At 40.2% G+C, this 20,623-nt stretch overlaps 1 protein-coding gene across 5 annotated transcripts in view; it reads left to right on the forward strand.

Annotated features, from left to right (window-relative positions):
- LOC102789181 (glutamate receptor 1-like) overlaps positions 1–19,276 on the forward strand; it is a 112,155-nt gene extending 92,879 nt beyond the window's left edge. Inside the window, exons 16-18 of one of the 5 annotated variants that reach the window (XM_087847576.1) lie at positions 397–511; positions 6,040–6,174; positions 15,852–19,276. In XM_087847576.1, coding sequence (XP_087703702.1) covers positions 397–511; positions 6,040–6,174; positions 15,852–16,064 — 463 coding nt within the window. In that variant the 3' untranslated portion in view covers positions 16,065–19,276. Of the gene's footprint in view, positions 1–396; positions 1,180–4,992; positions 5,752–6,039; positions 6,175–15,851 lie in introns of those variants that run through there. The other 4 variants (XM_087847575.1, XM_087847578.1, XM_087847577.1 and 1 more) reach the window with 4 other exon arrangements.
- Positions 19,277–20,623: the final 1,347 nt, after the last annotated feature.

A 20,623-nucleotide genomic window follows, 5' to 3' on the forward strand; every position in this document is an offset into this window, starting at 1 on the left:
GTTCCCGGAGTGTTTTCAGCCCTTGCCGGTTACCCAAAGTGATATAGTAATACACATCTCGCACGTAGGGAGTCAGGCTAAACCAAGCTAGATGGAGTATTAATGCATATCACTTTGATGCTGACATTTTCCAGAGTTTTCCGTGTGATTGTGCCTGTTTTTGTTTGTTTGTTTTTCTTTCTGCTGTTTTTGAGGTGTTTTCTGTAGTGTTCCACAGCTACTGTACTGCTAAAGTCACTTTTGCTAAAAACGGTGCTGCCACCACCACTGCTGCTGCTGTAGCTATCGCAGCCCTGTTGCTGTGCAGCTGAACAATAACATAAGATAACATGGAGGTGCATAATGTTATTTATGTTATTTCCAATTCCCCTTCCTTCCTCTTATGGTTCTTTGAAGAATCCCAGTAAACCTAGCAGTACTGAAGCTCAATGAACAAGCCGTCTTAGACAAGTTGAAAAACAAGTGGTGGTATGACAAGGGGGAGTGTGGACACAAGGACTCCGGCAGAAAGGTCAGTTCTTGAGGCCTGGTCCCAAGGTCATGTGTTGGTTAACCCCCTACACCACCCCACCCAATCCCCTCCCCCCTTCCCTTATTAGTTTCTGAAACTCCAGCAGCTACACTGTAAAAACAAAAAAGTTGAGCTAATTCATATTTTTGATCCTTGTTTCCACATTTTTATTGACTGGTATGCTTTAAGCTAAAAGTTACCTGGAAGAAAGTGTTTTTATAAGTGAAGGCACCGCTAATAGTCTGCAGCTAAATAGAAAGCAAATGTTTGTTTATTGTCCTGCATTAAAAATGTATTTTTTAGTTTTAAAGTCAGTTTAAATTCAAAATATGAATCCTGTAAAAATTCTGTTTACATTTAGGGAGATAAACAGATATCAGCAAGACAAAACCAATAACAGAGCATGTTACTACTTTCTGGGGACCAACACTGTTCCTTGGCCTTGAGTAGTAATATAGCGTGACCTTTACACTTTATACATACTACATCACTGTGACTGAATTCATTTAGGTAACCTGGGGTGAGGATCCTGTATGAGGAAGAAAATACATTTTTAAAATGAAAGTTCTTAAACATCTCTTAACCTGTAGATAACTTCTTCAAAACTCAAATAGATATCAGCAGATGAATGTGAACAATCAGCAGCAAGCTTTCTTGTGCCTGATTGTACTTGTCAAAACGAACTCTTAAAACCTTTGCTAGCATTTGACAATAATTTAACCTTTTAAGCCTCGTTTCCATTAGTACCGACTTGGATCAACTCGCCACGACTTGACTCAGATCGACTGGTTTTCCATTACGATCCAGTACTACTTGATGTGTGTGGCTGTCACCATAGCAATGCATCCACGTGTCCCATTATGTAATTAATGTGCGACATGAGCGCTACAACAAAGGTGTATGTTAAGGCAAAAATATACCTGCTGCTAAGGCAGTGCCTTTTCGTCAGACTTGGACGTTTCTTGTAGCCGTTTCATTAGTTGCCAGCTCTTATAAATGGGGGCTTTGATTTTCCTGAACAAGACACTCTCATAAGTCACCGAGTGACACTACTGACCAGCCAATTGGTGGAATACAGTCTAACAAGGTCATATTTTAGTACCTGCTTGGATCCCTTGGAACCCTGGCCAAGCAGGGTTCCAAGGGATCCTGGTACCAGGTACTCTCACTATGACTTAATGGAAAACCCTGAAAACCATGGCGAACTGTGACGACTCGATCTGAGTAGGTCCTAATGGAAAAGTTGCTCTATTAGATCTTGTCAAAGGAGCTTGCAAAGAAAAGCGTCTGGACTTCTTTAAGTTACTTGAAGACGTTTCTCATCCGAAAAGCTTCTTCAGTGCTAAGGTCAAATGGTGGGGAGTCCCAGCATCCTTAAGATGTAGTCCCATCTGCATCTAAAGGTCAAAGGTCACTCTTTCGAGGATGCCAATGTTCACATTTTGGACAGAGAGGACAGATGGTTTGAAAGAGGAGTGAAAGAAGCCATCTATGTCCACTGTGAGCGACCATCTTTGAACAGAGGCGGTGGTTTACGACACCAACTGTCTGCCATCTATAATCCAGTTTTGAGTTCCCTCCCCAGACGCCTTAACGCCCACTTACATCCTGGGCCATCTGACCTCAGGAATTTGCATGATAAGGTGGGGCCAGGTTTCACAATGAGCTCACCCGAAACTCTGGCTGATTGTGACTCACACCCAGTTTCACACCTTGGCTCAGGCGATTAGAGGATCATCAGGGGGTCCTTTTGTCCCTCTGTGGGGGGAAACTCCCACTAGGTTTATATCTGGGACTCTCCACCATTTGACCTTAGAACTGAAGAAGCTTCTCGGATGAGAAACGTCTTCAAGTAACTTAAAGAAGTCCAGACGCTTTTCTTTGCAAGCTCCTTTGACTACAATGACCTGGATGAATGAGAACCTTCACAGACACTCTATTAGATCTTCCAATAAAACTACACTTGTAAACAATGACCAGTGGACACAACAGGAAACGTGTTTTCAGTAGAGTAAATGTTTTAGTGAGATTTAAGGTGCTCATTGGGTATATTTTGTTACCCCTTCACAAAGTGAGGGTAGCTGTTTGTCTCAAGTCCTTAAAGTAAGGCCTCAGTAATACAGGCCAAGGGACCTGCCCTAGAAAACCTTGTTTGACAGGGAAAAATATGTATTTTCCAATGATTTGGCAAGTAGTGCTGTAGTTTGCTAACTGTTCCTGCGTGAAATCATTCACGAAGATGGTGCTGCCAACAAAAGTTGTGCCAACACATTTCAAAAGGCAAATATTTCACACTGAACAGAAACAGCTTCTGTTTGTTTCCCAACAAATTCATACAATCTATGTGTGATTACAGCAACCTGCAAGTGGCTAACGCATTTGCAACAAAGTTTTTGGCGCATCACTGTAGACCTATTTGAAACCAAACCAGTGACTGCCAGCAACTACTCACCAACTGGTTGAGGAATAATGGTATGTCCTTTGACTGAAGCCTCAGAAGGTTAAACATGAACGGTCTCTTCTCACCTATAAGTATGAAAGCAGGTCGCAAAGTGACAAACTTTTCATTCAAGGTCATAAAGTCATTTTTTTATTGATTATTTTTTTGGTTTTTTGAGGGTTTTTGCTTTTACAGTGTATCACTGCTAGTTGACCATTCTGAAGAACTGAAAGATAAACATATTAAAACATGAAAACATTTTAATATCCTGATGGCATGTGTAAACCCCACAACTCCAATTTGTACTCCTGACTTAAACTGAGAAGCCGCTGAAATGTGCTGAGTATTTTTTATGAACTTCTTTCCTACCAAACGTGCTTCAAGCTCGAAGACAAATTTATGCAAATTGGGAGGCAGACGAGCGGGGCTTCAGCCATTTCTGACAAAGCAGACATTTTTTGGAGATAAGGGGTTTTCATGAGTCCAGATCAGTGGAAATCCATCAGATTTCTTCAGAGGCTTTTCTCTGCTCAGCCTTCCTTCTGTTCTCCAGAATATTCGGTGGTCAGCACAGTTCAATGGAAGCAGCCGCAGACAGACGGACGAGCGACTCTGCTGAAAAATGTGACCTTTTACATCACTTTTAATCGCACATCCAACTGCCTTTGGGCGCCACTTTTACATGTGTATTTTTAGTCTCTGCTCGTGGGTGTACAGTGTCACAGAGTTTTGAAAAAGACACTTTGTCTGCTAAAAAAGAAAGAAGAAGCCGTCAAACAGACGTAATCAGGCCCGGAAGATAAGCTCCAGATTAAAGCAGGTTTGCGTTCCCTTCACACAGGTCAGATGTAAAATGTCAGATTCTTATAAATGCAGATATATTTGCCTGTTTCTTCCTCTCTCGCTCTTTGAGTCTCTCTCTCTCTGTTTATGGCTGCTGACCAACTTTGATTAAATTGAAGCAAATGACCACAGCTTTGCCCCCTCCCATCCTCCCTCCTCCCCTTTCCTTCCCACACACAAATGCTGATGTTTTTGTCTCCAATCTGTCATGTACCTCCTGCTTCTTCTGAACTCGCTGAGTAACAGACCGTGACTAACAAATGGTGGAAAAACGTTCATCAATCTGTTGAGAAAAGACACTTTTAATGTCAGACTGAAAGTGCAGCGCTGAGAGTCGTGCCGATGATTTGGTGTATTTCCATCTTCCCTTTGGATTCGTTTAGTGTAGAGAGAACTTTCCATAACAAAAATATACAGAGATGATAAGATGTGTCCACTAATAGAGATTCATTTACTAAAGTTGATCTTTGTCATCTCTTTATTGAAGCCATTCATATCAGAAGCTGTATTCAGAAGGCTTTCACATTATGTAAAAAAAAAAAACAAGTTTTCCAAATGTTTAATGTGACATGATTAATTCTGGAGTTTATCTGACTTGCTGTGTAACATTTTGTTTACACTCTGTCAGTAATGGCAGTGATCATGCTTCACAGCTCGCTGAGCTCAGCTGCTGGGTTTTTTCAGTAACATATTATACTGCTATACTTTAACACCACTACATAGGACAACAGATTATGTACAAGTCTCATGAACAAAGTCCCTATAAAGGCTGTTGATCTTATTTATGCAGTCTGTAAAACACTTGTAAATACAAGGGTGATGGTGACTGTTTATTCCCAGAAACAATTCTTAAAAGAGAATTGAACCTACCTGGTATCTAATCAGAGTATTTGGTTAAAAGATCTCTGTTAACAAGCTGATTTCCACTATCATTCACATGATCACTTAGCTAACTGGTTAACAACTATAAAGCATCAATGAACAACACTGTTACATCAGATGTTACATAGAAATTCAGATGACTTTGTTTTTAAGAAGTCTGACTTTTTTAGTGTCTTTTGGTGGGATTTCCCAGAAGCTGATTGGTTGAGGTTAACATGACAGTGTGGAGAGGAAATTCCACTGATAGGCTCACAGCACTTCCTACTGTTGAAGGGAGGCCCCGCCCACTATTTCCTCCTTTCTTTTTTTCTAACAGGCTGCATGCTATTGGATGAAAAAGCTAAGTCACACCCACCAAAAACCAAGCGATGCATGTGAGGAAAGAACGTGCAAAATACAAGAGCTCGCCAACTGAGTCTGTTTTAAAAGATTGTGATATAAAGCTATTTTTCATAAATGACACATTTCTATGACCGTGAAGACCAGACAGATATAACGAACCTCTGGATTGAAGTATAAGACTTTTTTTTTTTTAAGAATTTCAAGATAATTTTTTTCCTCATTTTGTTTGCATTTTCGTGCATGAAGCTGCATGTGACAGATCAATAGATGTGGATGTTCAAAGGCTATGATTGAGGCAACGGAGGCTCATTTTTTTCATGAGGAGATGAACATTAGCATCTTTGCCCTGTTCAGTGGGGGTATTAAGTAAAGGATCAGATACATTTGGACTTTTAAATACATTTATATATCAGATAATATTGGGCTAAAGACTAGATGGTTGAATTAGACTCTTGGAGTGACAAACTCTCATTTTAATTAGTTTTAATGGATAAATGTTTGTTATTTGTTAACATTTGTTACCATTTATTAACTATTTTAACTGTTTCCTTATTGTGATTAGCCAGCAAAAAGTGAGGATTTTTTACAAAGAGGAGTTTGTTCATATCTCAAAATAGACTTTGATGTACAAAAACATCAAAGCACAATTAAAACTTACTTTCCTGGTAGGTGTCACCGATTAGGTTTTATGTTTTGAATGGAAACTACAAAATTATCAGTTAGGCAGTAAATTTTAAATTTCAAATTTGAGTGGATGTTGCCCAAAAGTAATTTCATATTAAATTCCATAATTCAGGGGATCTCTGACATTCTTATATTTCCATTTGTCAGAATATCACAGCCTTTGAACGCTGCATAATGGTCTTCTTAGTTAGAAACTTAGCTTTGGGATTTTAGACCATTTTAAACTTTTTAAAAATAATTTTGTCCTTTTGCTTACAGTTGGATTCAAACCATAGTGATGTCATGCCTCTGTGCACCATGATTCGGTGTCTCTAACCTCACTTCTCTGTGCTGATAGGACAAAACTAGCGCGCTCAGTCTGAGCAATGTAGCTGGAGTTTTCTACATCCTGATTGGTGGGCTGGGCCTGGCCATGCTGGTGGCTCTGGTCGAGTTCTGCTACAAGTCTCGGATTGAGTCAAGAAGGATGAAGGTGAGAACAGAGAAATGGTAAAACTGTAAAAACAAGTCTGCGATTTTTGCTTTTAAACGCTGAGCCTGAAATGTTTTAGCTGGATATCGCACATATCTGATGTTGCAGGACTTTTTTTAGCTTCTTTTGATCCAAATGAAGCACAGATGTCTGTTACACAGCTGTCAGAAGTTGGGCTGTCCTGGCCAGCATGAACATACAGTATATTACCAAAAGTATCAATCTGCAGTGCTCGTCTGCCTTCACTCACATATGAACTTTAGTGACATCCCACTTTTATTCACATGCTTAAAACTTTGCAACTATATTAGCTTCAACTCTTTTAAGAAGGCTTTCCAGAAAGTTTAGGAGTGTCTTTATGGAAATTTCTGATCATTCTCTAGTAGCACATTTGCCAGGTCAGGCACGGATGTTGGATGAGAAGGTCTGGCTCACAGTCTCTGCTCTAATTCAGTCCAAAGGTGTTCTGTCAGGTTGACTCTGTGCAGGCCAGTCAAGATTAACCACACCAAACTCACTCGTCCATGTCTTTACAGACCTTGTTTCTTGCACTTGTGCACTGATTTGTTAACCGTTACAGAGGTAGATATGATCTGGAGGAGAGGTTGTTCTCCTCCAGATCATTTCTGAGCTTCAGCTTGAAATTTATCTGTTGAATACAATCTGGTGGTTTAAACAGCTGCTGGTGATGTGATCTAAATGAGTAGCATGGTACATGAAGTGTGATTAGCACTTGGGAGCAAAAACATGTTGGGATTTTGCAGCCAGGATGGTGATGTGTACTCATTTACTTGTTTGTGTGCATCAGTCAGGACTCTCGCAGGAGCGTTTTGGAAGAGCCCGAGCATGATGAAAGCACGGATAACCTTCTCAAGGTTGTTTTTTGAAACAAAGCTGGCTCTGGCAACAGATTTGATTTGCAAATTTAAGTTAAGAAGAATAAAAAAATAACATAAAAGTTCTCACAGAAGCAACACCAACAACCAGAGATAGAGAGGAATATTAGTGAATGAAGGTGATGGAGACAGATGGGTAATATATGCTGAAGAACATACGTAAGGGCGAACTGAGTAGGTATCTGAATATTATCAGTGCACAGCTCATGTGTCTATATGGATCCAAGGGACAGAAAAAAGAATAGAACCCCAGTCAGACCACCACAAATCAAAAGTATTTTGAGTATTTTAGCCATATATTTAGTAGAGGTGGGAATCACCATACATCCCACGATACGATATTATCACAATACTTAACGCACGATACGATATTATTGCAATTTTTTAAAAATATTTTGCGATATTCAGATTCTGTACATAAAGGTAAACTTTATCAATATTCATTTTCTCTAATATCAAAGTCTCACACTCAGTCTTTCTCTCATTTCAGTTTTATTGTTGACAAACTGAACGGTTTGTATTACAGTCTAGTCCAACTTAACTGAATCAACCATCTGGTACAATTATAGCTATTCTGAACTATGCAGTTTATGAAAACTATGCAGCCCCTTCAGCAACTGAAGAATTTGAAAGTAAATTAAAACAAAATATAATTTTACATTAAATAAAAAAGTTTTAAACTTAATTAAAATAAAACATGTCTTAAATTAAAATAAGTAAACTGTCATGTTTATTGCTGCCATAAAACAAGTTAAACACATTTGGACAGTGAAGGAATGTCAGGATTCTTGCTCAGAAAAAGGATCAACATGCTCTGAAGTCAGAGCACAAAAACCTTTTTGTAACAAAATATCGATTTCTGCTGTCCCTGTATCCATACATTATTAGCAAACAAAATATCACCATGCTACACAGTATTGATTTTTTCCCCACCCCTAATATTTAGGGTAGTGCAACAGATTCAGGTTTGCTTTAGTCTGTTTCAGTTTGGTTTAGTACTTACTGGTTTCTGTGGTAGTTCAGTTTTCTGTCTATGGGGTTAATTATGATGGCTTCAGAATTTCTGAATAGATTTAAAAGATTTTAGAACTTTCAGTCATGAAAACATCCCAAATGTGACCAAAATTACAGACATTTCCTGTATATTTTGTACTAGTTTCTTTTTTTTTTTGTAGTAGTAGTGCAACATCTCTGTAGGTGATGTATAACCTTCGTTCCAGCTAAGTGGATGTTTTAAGCCTGGTCAAATAGATAAACATAATTTTAGTGCATGTTTCTTTTACACCAGAGAACTCAAAGTTCGTTCATTCATGGCTGCAGTTTTATTTTTAATCATGTGCATGAGCTGCTGCCCTTTTCTGCATGGAGCCACAGGGCAGGAGCAAAAACACTTCTGCCATTTCAAAGTACATCAACTGAACTCTGCTCATCTGCCACTCGGGTCTCGAGCTCCTCTTTATCGCCGGCGTCCGTATGTGATGAAACTGCGGTCGCCTCATTACTGACTGTGCTGGTTAATACTGAGACTTTGATGGGCTGCTCAGAAGGAACAAACAAGTCATTAGAGTCGTTTTTCCAGTGTGTCAGGTCTTCTCTGCGCTGGACTTTGCATTCACTTCACATTTCTGTCTGAGCACAAAGGGAGGACTTAAAAAACTCTGCAGTGGTGACACAACATGTGGCCAAGATTTCATCAGTGAGAGCAGATGGGGGCACATACGGAGCAGGGTTACACAACGGTTACCTGCTGCAGAGGAATTCATGTGAAGGAGCACGACAGCACACACGGGACTGATAATCAATAAAGGAATATCCATAATGCATCTTCTTCTGATACATTATTGAAACTAGGCTGTTAATATTGCATCATAGTCTCCCGTAACAGAGAAGCAAAGGTTTTTAACTTCACTAAACATGTGGATGTGAAGCTGTTCTGCTCTTTGCAGCTGTAGCTTTTCTTTTTATTTAAGATTGTTTGCATGTGTCTTTGTGCTCCAACATAACTTTGACCATCGTCTAAGGCACCAGCACTTTCTTACCCCAGCCCATCATATAATGGCTTTTTCTTAGATGCGAGACATCCTTTGTCATTGTGGCATCAGCTGATACTGAGAGATAATGGTCCCATATTAGAGGTCTAGATAGTCTGTGTCCCATTTTCCTTTGAGTTTTTAGAAATAACCAACAAGTGAAAACTAAACTTCTTGGTCAGGTTTATGTGCTCAAAAGTAACTGGTTAAGTTTAACCCTTTAAAGCCGGTCAGAGCAGCACGCTCTGTTTTGCGTAACTATTTTTAAATCCTGGTAGCTCTGCAACCACGTGAGCTAGCGCAATAATTTTTTTTGCATATGAAACCGGAGGAGTTGTACTTACATCTTATGCCATCAGCTTGTCCTCGGTCACAGTTTCCTTCCACATATAGCTTTGCAAAAACTGCATAAAAGCACTTGCAGCAACAAAAACATAATATTCCAGAAACACGCTTTGCAGATAAGATCAGCTGTTCATAACACTTCCTACGTACATCAGCGCGAACTATTGCATGTCCTCCATGACCTGCCCGGAACCGGAAGTGATGTCATTTTGCGGAAATTTAGTTTTTTACCATCAGGGCCTCATGAGCCTATACTGGTGTTTTTAAAAGTTATCTTTGACTTTATGACTTTCTGTGTGGTTTCTGGGATGCTTAGGACTCATATTGCACTGCTGGAAATAGTTTATTTTGATGCATATGCTGCTTTTTTGCAAATTTGCACTATAATATTTATTTTTGTTTTTCCTGCAGTGTATAAAAATTGGTGTATTTCAAAAATAAAACTATGAAGACACTCAAAATAAATTTCCTGTGGTGGGAAACTATTTTGTGCAACTTTTTTGTATTTACAGCTTTGAGGGATAAGCCTCTTAAATTTCTCTAACTAGAAATATATGTTAAAAAAACAAAAACAATTTTCAATTTTTTTGTAGTTTATTGCCTTTTTTTTTGCAATTTATGTAATCACTATGCACTTAATGCAGACATATTATTAAAATCTGGGCTGTAATGGTTGTACTGATGTATATCAACTTGAAATGCTCCCAAAAATGGCTCCACAGCATGTAAACATATAATATAAGCTCTGGCGGACTTGGTTCTATGGTAGGTCTTAAAGGGTTAAACACTAAAACGTTCAGAATTAGGTTTAGCAGCTGAAAAGAACTTTGTTAGACTGAAGCACTAACAAGTACTTGATGGACTTGAGGAAGAGATTGTGGTTTGGGTTTAAGAATCATCCTGCACTTGAAAATGAATGGTTGGGGGTATACGTGACAAAGATCAGGACTAGTTAGGTCTGGTCAAAGGACTCAAATGGTTTATTTATTTATATTTCATATAATAGTGGTTATATTTAGGTGCTGTGAAGTTGTTCTAGTTTTCAGGTTTCTGTAAACTGCAGTTAGGTTTACGAGAAGATTGTGGCTTGGGTCACACAGCTCACAACAATAACCCATACAGGACCAGGACAGACCCCTCGCACTGATCTCATAACCTACTGTGTCAAGGCACAGGAGCTAAAGGACACCCTGTGCTCCACAGAGACACGACAGCGACACAACTGCGTTAATTAATACCCGAGGGATGAGAACGCGCTAGAAGCAGAGATACTGATCGTGTTAAATCCATACACGACACTTTGTGTTTTCTAATCCCTCCAAATATCTGCCATGTGTTGGGATGTTTATTCAAGAAAAGAAATGCATTACATGTGACTTGTCATTTATAAGTTGTTGCATTACTTTTGCATTAAGTGGCGCGAGATGCTTTGTGGCTTAATTGCAGATGATCAGTATAAAGCTTATGCTCCATGCTCACATTCTGACACAACTTCCTGTCCTAATGAGGCTGCGGATCACTAAAGCACTTTGTTCTTCATTAGTTACATCTGTGCAAACCTTGATACTAATTTGTCACATAGAAGTGGAACCGGACCTGCTAGAGGGACATCAGGATTAATCTTCCTGGGACAGATGATTCTTCCTGGAGTTTGCATGCTCTCTGTGTTGCTGCAAGAGTTTTCTCAAGATTTTCGAGCTTCCTGCTCCAGTCCAAAGACATGCATGTCCAGTCAAGTTTGTACATTCACTTTATGACAGTTAAGATATCATAACAACAACTGTGTATTAGATTAGAAAAGTTCATGGTCTTTTTTTCCAGTTTTTCCACCTATTACTCAGTGGCTTTATTACTTTTCTTCACATTGAGACTTATTTTGAATTAAGTCTCTACATGAAACTTTCCCTGTAAGTTCTATAAAGTCTTTTACTTATCATCAGATTCTTACTTTTTGTACTTACAAACTGGCCAAATCGACAAGTGATGCTTAAAATTCAGTTTTAGCTTCAACAGGGCTGTCATTGGGGCCACAGTGTTGGAAGGAGACATTTTCATATTCAGGACACAAAAATCTCTGGTCTGCTTCACGATGGTTTAACAGGTGGCTATTCTGCAGGCAACAGCAGTGATGGTCTGACTGCAGGGACAGATGCTGTTTTGTTGTTGACATCATATGTAGAGCTGCTATCATCATAAAACCTTCTATCAAAATGAAAAAGATGGGCGGGAGATGCAGAGACATGAGGGGAGATGCCCATGGTGCTCGGTGTCGGGTGTTCAGACGTAAGTACGCTCGCTCCGAGGCGTTGTAGGCGCTGAAGCTGCTTCAGTAAGTGAATAAATCCAGGATTTATTTGTACCAATCTGCCTGACGACTGTCGGCACTCTGCAGCAAACAGAGAGGGAGCGTGGGAGCCTCAGAGGCCCGATGCAGGATATTAACTTTGGATCCACATCATTAGTTTTACTGAGAGGTGAGGCTGAGGGAAAGAGCTTCATTCTGCTACTGAAAAACAACTTCTACTCTGATCACTTTGGGTGATGACTCTTTTACACACACACGGTGCACTGCGGTACACACTGATTCAAGCATCATTTATCCAAAAACTGGATGTGCAGCTGTGAAACAACTCATGGAGGCAATTAGGAGCCTTCAACCAGATCACTGTAGTTTATGCCAAAAGTCTTACTTCTCAGAGTCATAACTCTGTGAACAATATTAACATAAATAAAGTGCGTCATTATTTCTGACGTCAGCCGACTGAATGTCTGTGAATCAAACTAGAAATCTGAGGAATAAAGAAACTAAAGAACCTCAGTGGAAAAGCCGTCTAGTGTAATTCAATTCAATTCAATTCAATTTTATTTATATAGCGCCAAATCACAACAAATGTCGCCTCAAGGCGCTTCATAGATACAGAGAAAAGCCCAACAATCATATGACCCCCTATGAGCAAGCACTTTGGCGACACTGGAAAGGAAAAACTCAATGCATCATGGGAATCCCCCGGCAGCCTACATCTATTGCAGCATAACTAAGGGAGGATTCAGGGTCACCTGGTCCAGCCCTAACTATATGCTTTAGCAAAAAGGAAAGTTTTAAGCCTAATCTTAAAAGTAGAGATAGTGTCTGTCTCCCGAATCCAAACTGGAAGCTGGTTCCACAGAAGAGGGGCCTGAAAACTGAAGGCTCTGCCTCCCATTCTACTTTTAAATACTCTAGGAACAACAAGTAGGCCTGCAGAGCGAGAGCGAAGTGCTCTAATAGGGTGATATGGTACTACAAGGTCATTAAGATAAGATGGGGCCTGATTATTTAAGACCTTGTATGTGAGGAGCAGGATTTTGAATTCAATTCTGGATTTAACAGGAAGCCAAAACAGGAGAAATATGCTCTCTCTTTCTAGTCCCTGTCAGTACTCTTGCTGCAGCATTTTGGATTAACTGAAGGCTTTTCAGTGAGTTTTTTGGACATCCTGATAATAATGAATTGCAGTAGTCCAGCCTGGAAGTAATAAATGCATGAACTAGTTTTTCAGCGTCACTCTGAGACAGGATATTTCTAATTTTAGAGATGTTGCGCAAATGGAAGAACGCAGTCTTACATATTTGTTTAATATGTGCGTTGAAGGACATATCCTGGTCAAAAATGACTCCAAGGTTCCTCACAGTGTTACTGGAGGCCAAGGTAATGCCATCCAGAGGAAGAATCTGGTTAGATACCATATTTCTAAGCTTTTCAGCGCCGAGTACAATGACCTCAGTTTGATCTGAGTTAAGAAGCAGAAAGTTAGTGGCCATCCAGGTCTTTATGTCTTTAAGACATTCCTGCAGTTTAACTAATTGGTGTGTGTTATCTGGCTTTATGGACAGATAGAGCTGGGTGTCATCTGCATAGCAGTGAAAATGTATGCTATGTCTTCTAATGATGCTGCCTAGGGGAAGCATGTATAATGTAAACAGAATTGGTCCTAGCACTGAACCCTGTGGAACTCCATAATTAACCTCAGTGTGTGAAGAGGACTCTCCATTTACATGCACAAATTGGAGTCTATTAGATAGATATGATACAAACCACTGCAGTGCAATACCTGTAATACCTACAGCATGTTCTAATCGCTCTAACAGGATATTATGGTCAACAGTATCGAATGCTGCACTAAGGTCAAGAAGGACAAGCACAGAGATGAGTCCACTGTCAGAGGCCATAAGAAGATCATTTGTAACCTTCACTAAAGCTGTTTCTGTGCTGTGATGAACTCTGAAACCTGACTGAAACTCTTCAAATAAACCATTCCTCTGCAGATGATCTGTTAGCTGTTTGACAACTACTCTTTCAAGGATTTTTGATATGAAAGGAAGGTTGGAGATTGGCCTATAATTAGCTAAGACTGCTGGGTCTAGAGATGGCTTTTTGAGTAAAGGTTTAACTGCAGCCACCTTGAAGGCCTGTGGTACATAGCCGATTATTAGAGATAGGTTGATCATATATAAGATCGAAGAGTTAATCAATGGCAGGACTTCTTTGAGCAGTTTTGTAGGAATGGGGTCTAAAAGACACGTTGATGGTTTGGAGGAAGTAATTATTGAAGTTAACTCAGAAAGATCGATTGGAGAAAAAGAGTCTAACTTAACATCAATGGAACTAAGAGTAGCTGTAGATAATATTACATCTGTGGGATGATTATTGGTAATTTTTTCTCTAATGATAAAAATTTTATTTGTGAAGAAGTTCATGAAGTCATCACTAGTTAACGTTAAAGGGATGGTTGGCTCAAAAGAGCTCTGACTTTTTGTCAGCCTGGCTACAGTGCTGAAGAGAAACCTGGGGTTGTTCTTATTTTCTTCAATCAGTGATGAGTAGTAAGCTGTTCTGGCTTTGCGGAGGGCTTTCTTATAAAGCAACAAACTATTTCTCCAGGCTAAATGATGATCCTCTAAATTTGTGACACGCCATTTCCTCTCCAGATTACGGGTCATCTGCTTTAGGGTACGTGTTTGAGAATTATACCACGGGGTCAGGTACTTCTGATTAGAGACCTTAGTTTTCACCGGAGCTACAGTATCCAGAGTCGCACGCAGTGAGGAGGTGAAATTATTAACAAGATAATCGACCTCTGTTGGGGTAGCGTTCAGATAGCTGCTCTGCTCTGTGTTGGTACAGGGCATTGACGATGATAACAGTGGCTGGATTATATTCTTAAACTTAGTTACAGCACTTTCAGAAAGACATCTACTTTGATAAAGTCCACTCTCCACTGCTGCGTAATCAATTATTGTAAATGTAAATGTTATCAAGAAATGATCAGACAGGAGAGGGTTTTCAGGAAACACAGGTAATAGGAGGTAATACTTCCTCCATCCATCCTCGTCCGCTAGGCAATGTTTATTGTTGTTAATTTGTTAAAATATCATTTTAAAAACACACACACACACACACACACACATATTTATTATTGATACCTCATGAACTTCCTCAGCATCCACCATGTTTCCACTCTGTGTTGGTGGATGTGAAAGCCAAAAACAACAAGAATATCCCTCCATTAATCAAATTAATAAAGGTAAGTGATCAGTAGAATACATTTCTATGCTGATATTTGGTGATTGTTATTATTCATGCTTGGAGCATGAACATCACATCTTTCACATAGAGCGAAGAGTCTGGAAAGTACACGGGCAAAAAGTAAAAATTTCAACATATGAAATATAAAAACTGAATAAATAAAAGAAACAACATGGACTCGAAGAATTTGTCGATAAGATCCAAATAGACTTTTTGCTATCTGGTTATGAATGGAAATAAAAATATCTACATTATGGATCTCCGAGGTAAATTCACGTGAAATGTGGCTGATTAATTCTGGCCTTAAAAAGGTCATATTAATTCTGTTAACTGGAAACTGAGGTCAAGAGAAAAATTCACTGTTGAAACGATTAGAAGGATTTTTATCTGCTAAATGAAAGAGTTCTGAGATATTTTTCCTCTTTGCCAAACAATTTAACTATTTAAACTGAATTTAATAAATAAAAAAAAAAGGTAAATGGCCTGTATTTATATAGCGCTTTACTAGTCCCTAAGGACCCCAAAGCGCTTTACATATCCAGTCACACACTGGTGATGGCAGCTACATTGTAGCCACAGCCACCCTGGGGCGCACTGACAGAGGCGAGGCTGCCGGACACTGGCGCTACTGGGCCCTCTGACCACCACCAGTAGGCAACGGGTGAAGTGTCTTGCCCAAGGACACAACAACCAAGACTGTCCTAGCCGGGGCTCGAACCGGCAACCTTCCGATTACAAGGCGAACTCCCAACTCTTGAGCCACGATCGCCCACAAAGACTTGTCTTTGTGTGAGTCTGTGTGCTTAAATAACTTTTGTCTCATCTCTCCCTGTCTTGCAGGAGCTTATTGATGCCGCCATGATGAGCACCAGCCTTGGCGGGATAGCGGTGGCAGGAGGAGGAGCGGTTGCTGGTGGGTTAGGAGTTGGACCATCAGGACTTGGAGGGGAGAATGGCCGCGTGGTGGCCCACGATTTCCCAAAAGCCGGAGCTCAGGGTTTACCCTGCATGAGCAAAGCAGCCGGCCTGGGACTCTCCTCCACAGGCATGTGATCCTAGCCAAGACTCGTTATTGGACAAGACGCTTCTATCCATCTACCTGTTTGTCAGTCTGTTGGTGAGGAGAGAAATAGAAGGTACAAAGTAAAGAGAAAAAGGGAAGCATAAAAGAAGAATAAGGATGAAATGTCGGGTGGTGAGGGAAGTGAAAAAGGGGAGGAAGAACTATAAAAATGGATGAATGGGAAAAGTGTTGAATTCAGAAGAGAAAAGAAAAAGATTAAGAGGGATTTGGCAGGAAGAAGGAGAAGTGTTCATGTTCACCGTGAATGACTGAATACTGCAGAACTCTGAACAGAGAGCACCTGAACAAAACACCTGAGAGAAATCAAGACAAGCAGCGGGGCTTAACAAACTAACTAAATGAACTGGAATTACTTTTTCTATGAGCACTGTCTTAAACTGAAGCAGCAGAGGGGGTTGACCAGTGTTTTGGTTGGGGGGGATAACTTTTTTAAACCTCTTCTTGACCTTCACTCCAGTCCCCTCCTCTTCCTTTGTGCTTCGTCACATTCACACAGAACACCATGTCCAGATCAGAGAGGGCTCAGGAGTTTGAGCATGAAGACCTTTGTCAGGAACATGTGCTGAAGAGCAGGAGCACGGTGGCACGGTGGGCAGCACTGTTGCCGCACAGCAAGAAGGTCCACCATCAGGCCGGGGTCTTTCTGTGTGGAGTTTGCATGTTCTCCCCGTGTTTGCGTGGGTTCCCTCCGGGTACTCCGGCTTCCTCCCACCGTCCAAAGACATGCAGTTAGTGGGGATAGGTTAATTGGTTAATCCAAATTGCCCATAGGTGTGAAAGTGAGCGCGAATGGTTGTCTGTCCCTGTGTGTTAGCCCTGCGACAGACTGGAGACCTCTCCAGGGTGTACCCCGCCTCTCGCCATATGACAGCTGGGAGAGGCCCCAGTGCCCCCCGCGACCCTGAAAAGGACAAGCGGAAGCGGATGGATGTGTGGAAGAACAGCTGACAGCGCTCTGATCTGTGATCTGCCCCAAGAGTTATATTCATATTAATGCAGTTTAGGAATACAGACTGATGTGTCATATGCTTTGAAATTGTGAGTGTGTTTATGTGGAGATAAGTTTACTGGTTATGTTTAAGTGTCCTGCTATTGACACTTAAATTTCAAAAATTCAGAGCGTCTTCAATATGAAGCAGGCTTAATCAGTCAGCAAATTATTTCAAGCTTATTAAAGAGTGTTTTTTTCTGCTATGAAGGTGACACAAACAAACCTCATCATACATAACAGCTACCAGTGAAAGAAGTCCTGATTTCTAGTTGCAGCAGCACTAATGGTGTCACAGGAATTTACTTGCATTCATTTAGGGTTCCAGAAAATGTCACAAACTCTGGCTAGTGGACAGTAGCAGTAGAAATAAGCTTTTTATGAAGGGTAGCTGGCCTCAACCTTAGCGACAAGGTAAGGAGCTCCACATCGAAAGGAGGCAGTTGAGTTTTTTCAAGCACCTGACAAGGATGCAAAATGACAAGTTTCTAATCGGTTCTGTTTGCTGCCTAAATATGTCCACAAACAATCATTTAAACTTCCAAAGCAATTTCCAAACTCCCTTACTGTCAAAAACCCACTTGCAGCAAATTGGTCAACGGTGGAATTTATGACGATCAGTTATTGAAATGTCAGATATCACCAGCTTGAACAATATGCAGAAACCAGGATGCTACATATCCATGTAAGCACACTCACTCAAAATGTGTTTTGTGGTAAATTTACACTGAACCTTTCTTGATGTGACACACATAAAATTTTTAAGTGAGTGTTTTTTTTCCAATATTTTACCTTTTGGTTTAAAAGATTTTCCCCCCTTTCCAGTCTTTTAATATACTCAAATATAAATTTACCCTCTTAACATCCAGCAAGTCACCAGTAATCCATTTTGAGTTCGGGTCTACCCCTTTATACAGAGTTTTCACCTGTGTGTCATATCCAAATGGAACCAATACAACAGAAGAACTGAAAGGCCAACATGCTTTTAACACAGTTAATTTGAAAGGTAACAACTATCCACATTTAGCATGTGGCTAAAGTGCAGCCATAATTCCAAGGGCTTCACTGGTGACCTGGAGGATGTCAAGGGGTTAAATCAGGTGCCAGTAATATGTGCTACAGGAAAAAACAACATCTAAGATCCAGAAATATGATGCCATAAGTCAAGATATGACCTAGAATTGTCTCAGACAGTAACTCCAGTATGCAAACTGTACCATGTGTCCCAAACCAGCAGACACCATGAACCATCTGATCAGCTATGGAAGATCTTTTTTTATGGTCAACCAGAATGACCATTTTCTGGATAAAACGTTGTGTTATAGATAGAAGCCATCGAAAGAATAGATGCAGCTCATTTTTTACAGGTTAGGAATGCAGTAAAATACTTTTCTGTGAGTATTAGAGTCACCATTTTGATTTCACTCACACACACAGCAGAGAGTTCGTAGCAGCAGCCTCCTGACAGCACCACCTTCAGCCAACACAACCAGCTGCTTCTCCTGTACACGTGGACGTTTCTGCTGGGCTTTAGCTACACGCCTACGTCTGGTGGAGTCAATCATGTGGAAACAGGCTCCATCAAAGGGACCAATCAGAACAAAATTTCTAACTAGTGGAAATGAACAACATCACCTGTATCCACTGGACTATTGGACGCACAAACCAAAAGTCATTCAGCTCTCGAAATTAAATACAAGAGAAACAAGACTGTGACCAGCATGCTGTGAGTTATAATCTTACAGTTACTTTAAGTATCCACTAAACTCTCCCATAAATGTCAATAATCTCATATACTCACATATTTCAGGACTTGATGTTGATCGGTGTTAGGGTCATGTGAAAGGTGTTCAGTGTGTTCTGTGTTATAAAGAAGCTGAGTTTTCCTTCAGTTTGCTCAACATTTCTCTCTGATCAGGAATCCTGAGAAAGAGGAAACTGACAACTCGGTTTGATTTGGAGGTTGTTTCCTCACATTACTCCTGGATTTCCTCCCCACGAGCAATCAAGCAGCACCGCAGCAAATGTTTTATACTCTGAAACTGAAAAATCAGGTGTTCACAGTTGTATATGAATGATACTGTGCCGAGCTTCGCCTGTTTGTCTGCATAATCGTTTTCATTTATTTTGAAATTTATAATCTTTTGATTTTTGTCACTAATCCTATTTAATAAAAACTTACATTATAAGCTCGACTGTTGAAGTTTTCCTTTTTTTCCCGCTTTTGAGTTGAAATGATAACAGATTCAAGTCTCTGCAGGACTAACTTGCCTGCTTGTTCTGGCACTTTACACTTTTTCATTTAGGGCTTGGCAAATCCATTAAATCCATGGGTTCACGCTTGATTAAAGATTTTTACTGAATGTCAAAGTGCTCGCTTTAAACTACATTGCATGATTTTCAACAGCTTGTTCATCATCAAGTCGTTTCAACTTTTCTAAGATTCTTTAATGACTTTGATCTGAAAACCACCCCCGACACCTCCACGGTATTAAGGGTGGCATGCCCACTCTGATTTGAGGAGTTGTTCCCTATAGTGGGGGAGTTTGAGGATCTCAGTTTGGTTTTCATGATGGATTGATGCATCATCTGCAGTGATGTAGATGGTATACCTGTATGTGGTGAAGAGAGGGCTTGAAGGTGAAGCTATTGATTTACTGGCCAATCTATATTCCTGCCCTCACCTGTGGCTCTGAGCTGTGGGTGGTGGCTGAAAAACGAAGACTGAGGAGACAAACAGCAGAAATGAGCTTTCTCCAAAGAGTTTTTGAGCTCAGCCTTACAGACAAGTTCAAGAACTTAGTCAACTTCTGCAATCTGGTAGAAGGTTCAGCATCATCCGGGCAAGGACAGAGAGACTCAAGAGGAGCTTCTATCCCCAAGCCATCCGGGCCCTAAACACACACACCCGCCCTCTCACATCATCTATAATTGACTGAGACAGGACTCTCTTCCAGACACTCAAACACAATGTACGTTCCAAATTCCTTTAATTTTAAATATGTTTATATTGTCTATTCTGTAAAATAGTCAGATGTCTATTATTATTAATGTACAGAATTCACCTGCTTGCTGCTACTACTGCACATTCACCCAATGTATATACTATATATATATATATATATATATATATATATATATATATATATATATATACACATATACATATATACAATGTTCTTCCTCAACCCCTACCCGAGGAACCTTGAATTAGCACTGAATGTTGGTTTTTAAAAGTGAGAGAGGCAGATCAGAGCATCTTTGTTTAGATGGTTGACTGAGTCAGCTGTGGGAGAAGCTGAGTGGTTAATACTGTGGGTTCACAGTGGCTTGCATTGAGTGTGACGAGTTTGTATGTTCTTTACGTGCTTGGGCAGGTTTTCGCTCAGACCTTTGGTTTTTCCCACCCTTTGAAAACCTGTTGACATGTCCTGTGTAATATGTGAACGCATCATCTCTTTTCTCTTTAAAAGGATCTTTGGTTGTATCCTTTGTTGAAGGAGGTAATAAAGGAAGGCCTGAAGCATCCTTTCTTTGTAT

Source organism: Neolamprologus brichardi, chromosome 10, assembly GCF_056152115.1.
Source record: "Neolamprologus brichardi isolate AB-2024 chromosome 10, ASM5615211v1, whole genome shotgun sequence".
In the NCBI taxonomy this organism is placed as follows: Eukaryota; Metazoa; Chordata; class Actinopteri; order Cichliformes; family Cichlidae; genus Neolamprologus; species Neolamprologus brichardi.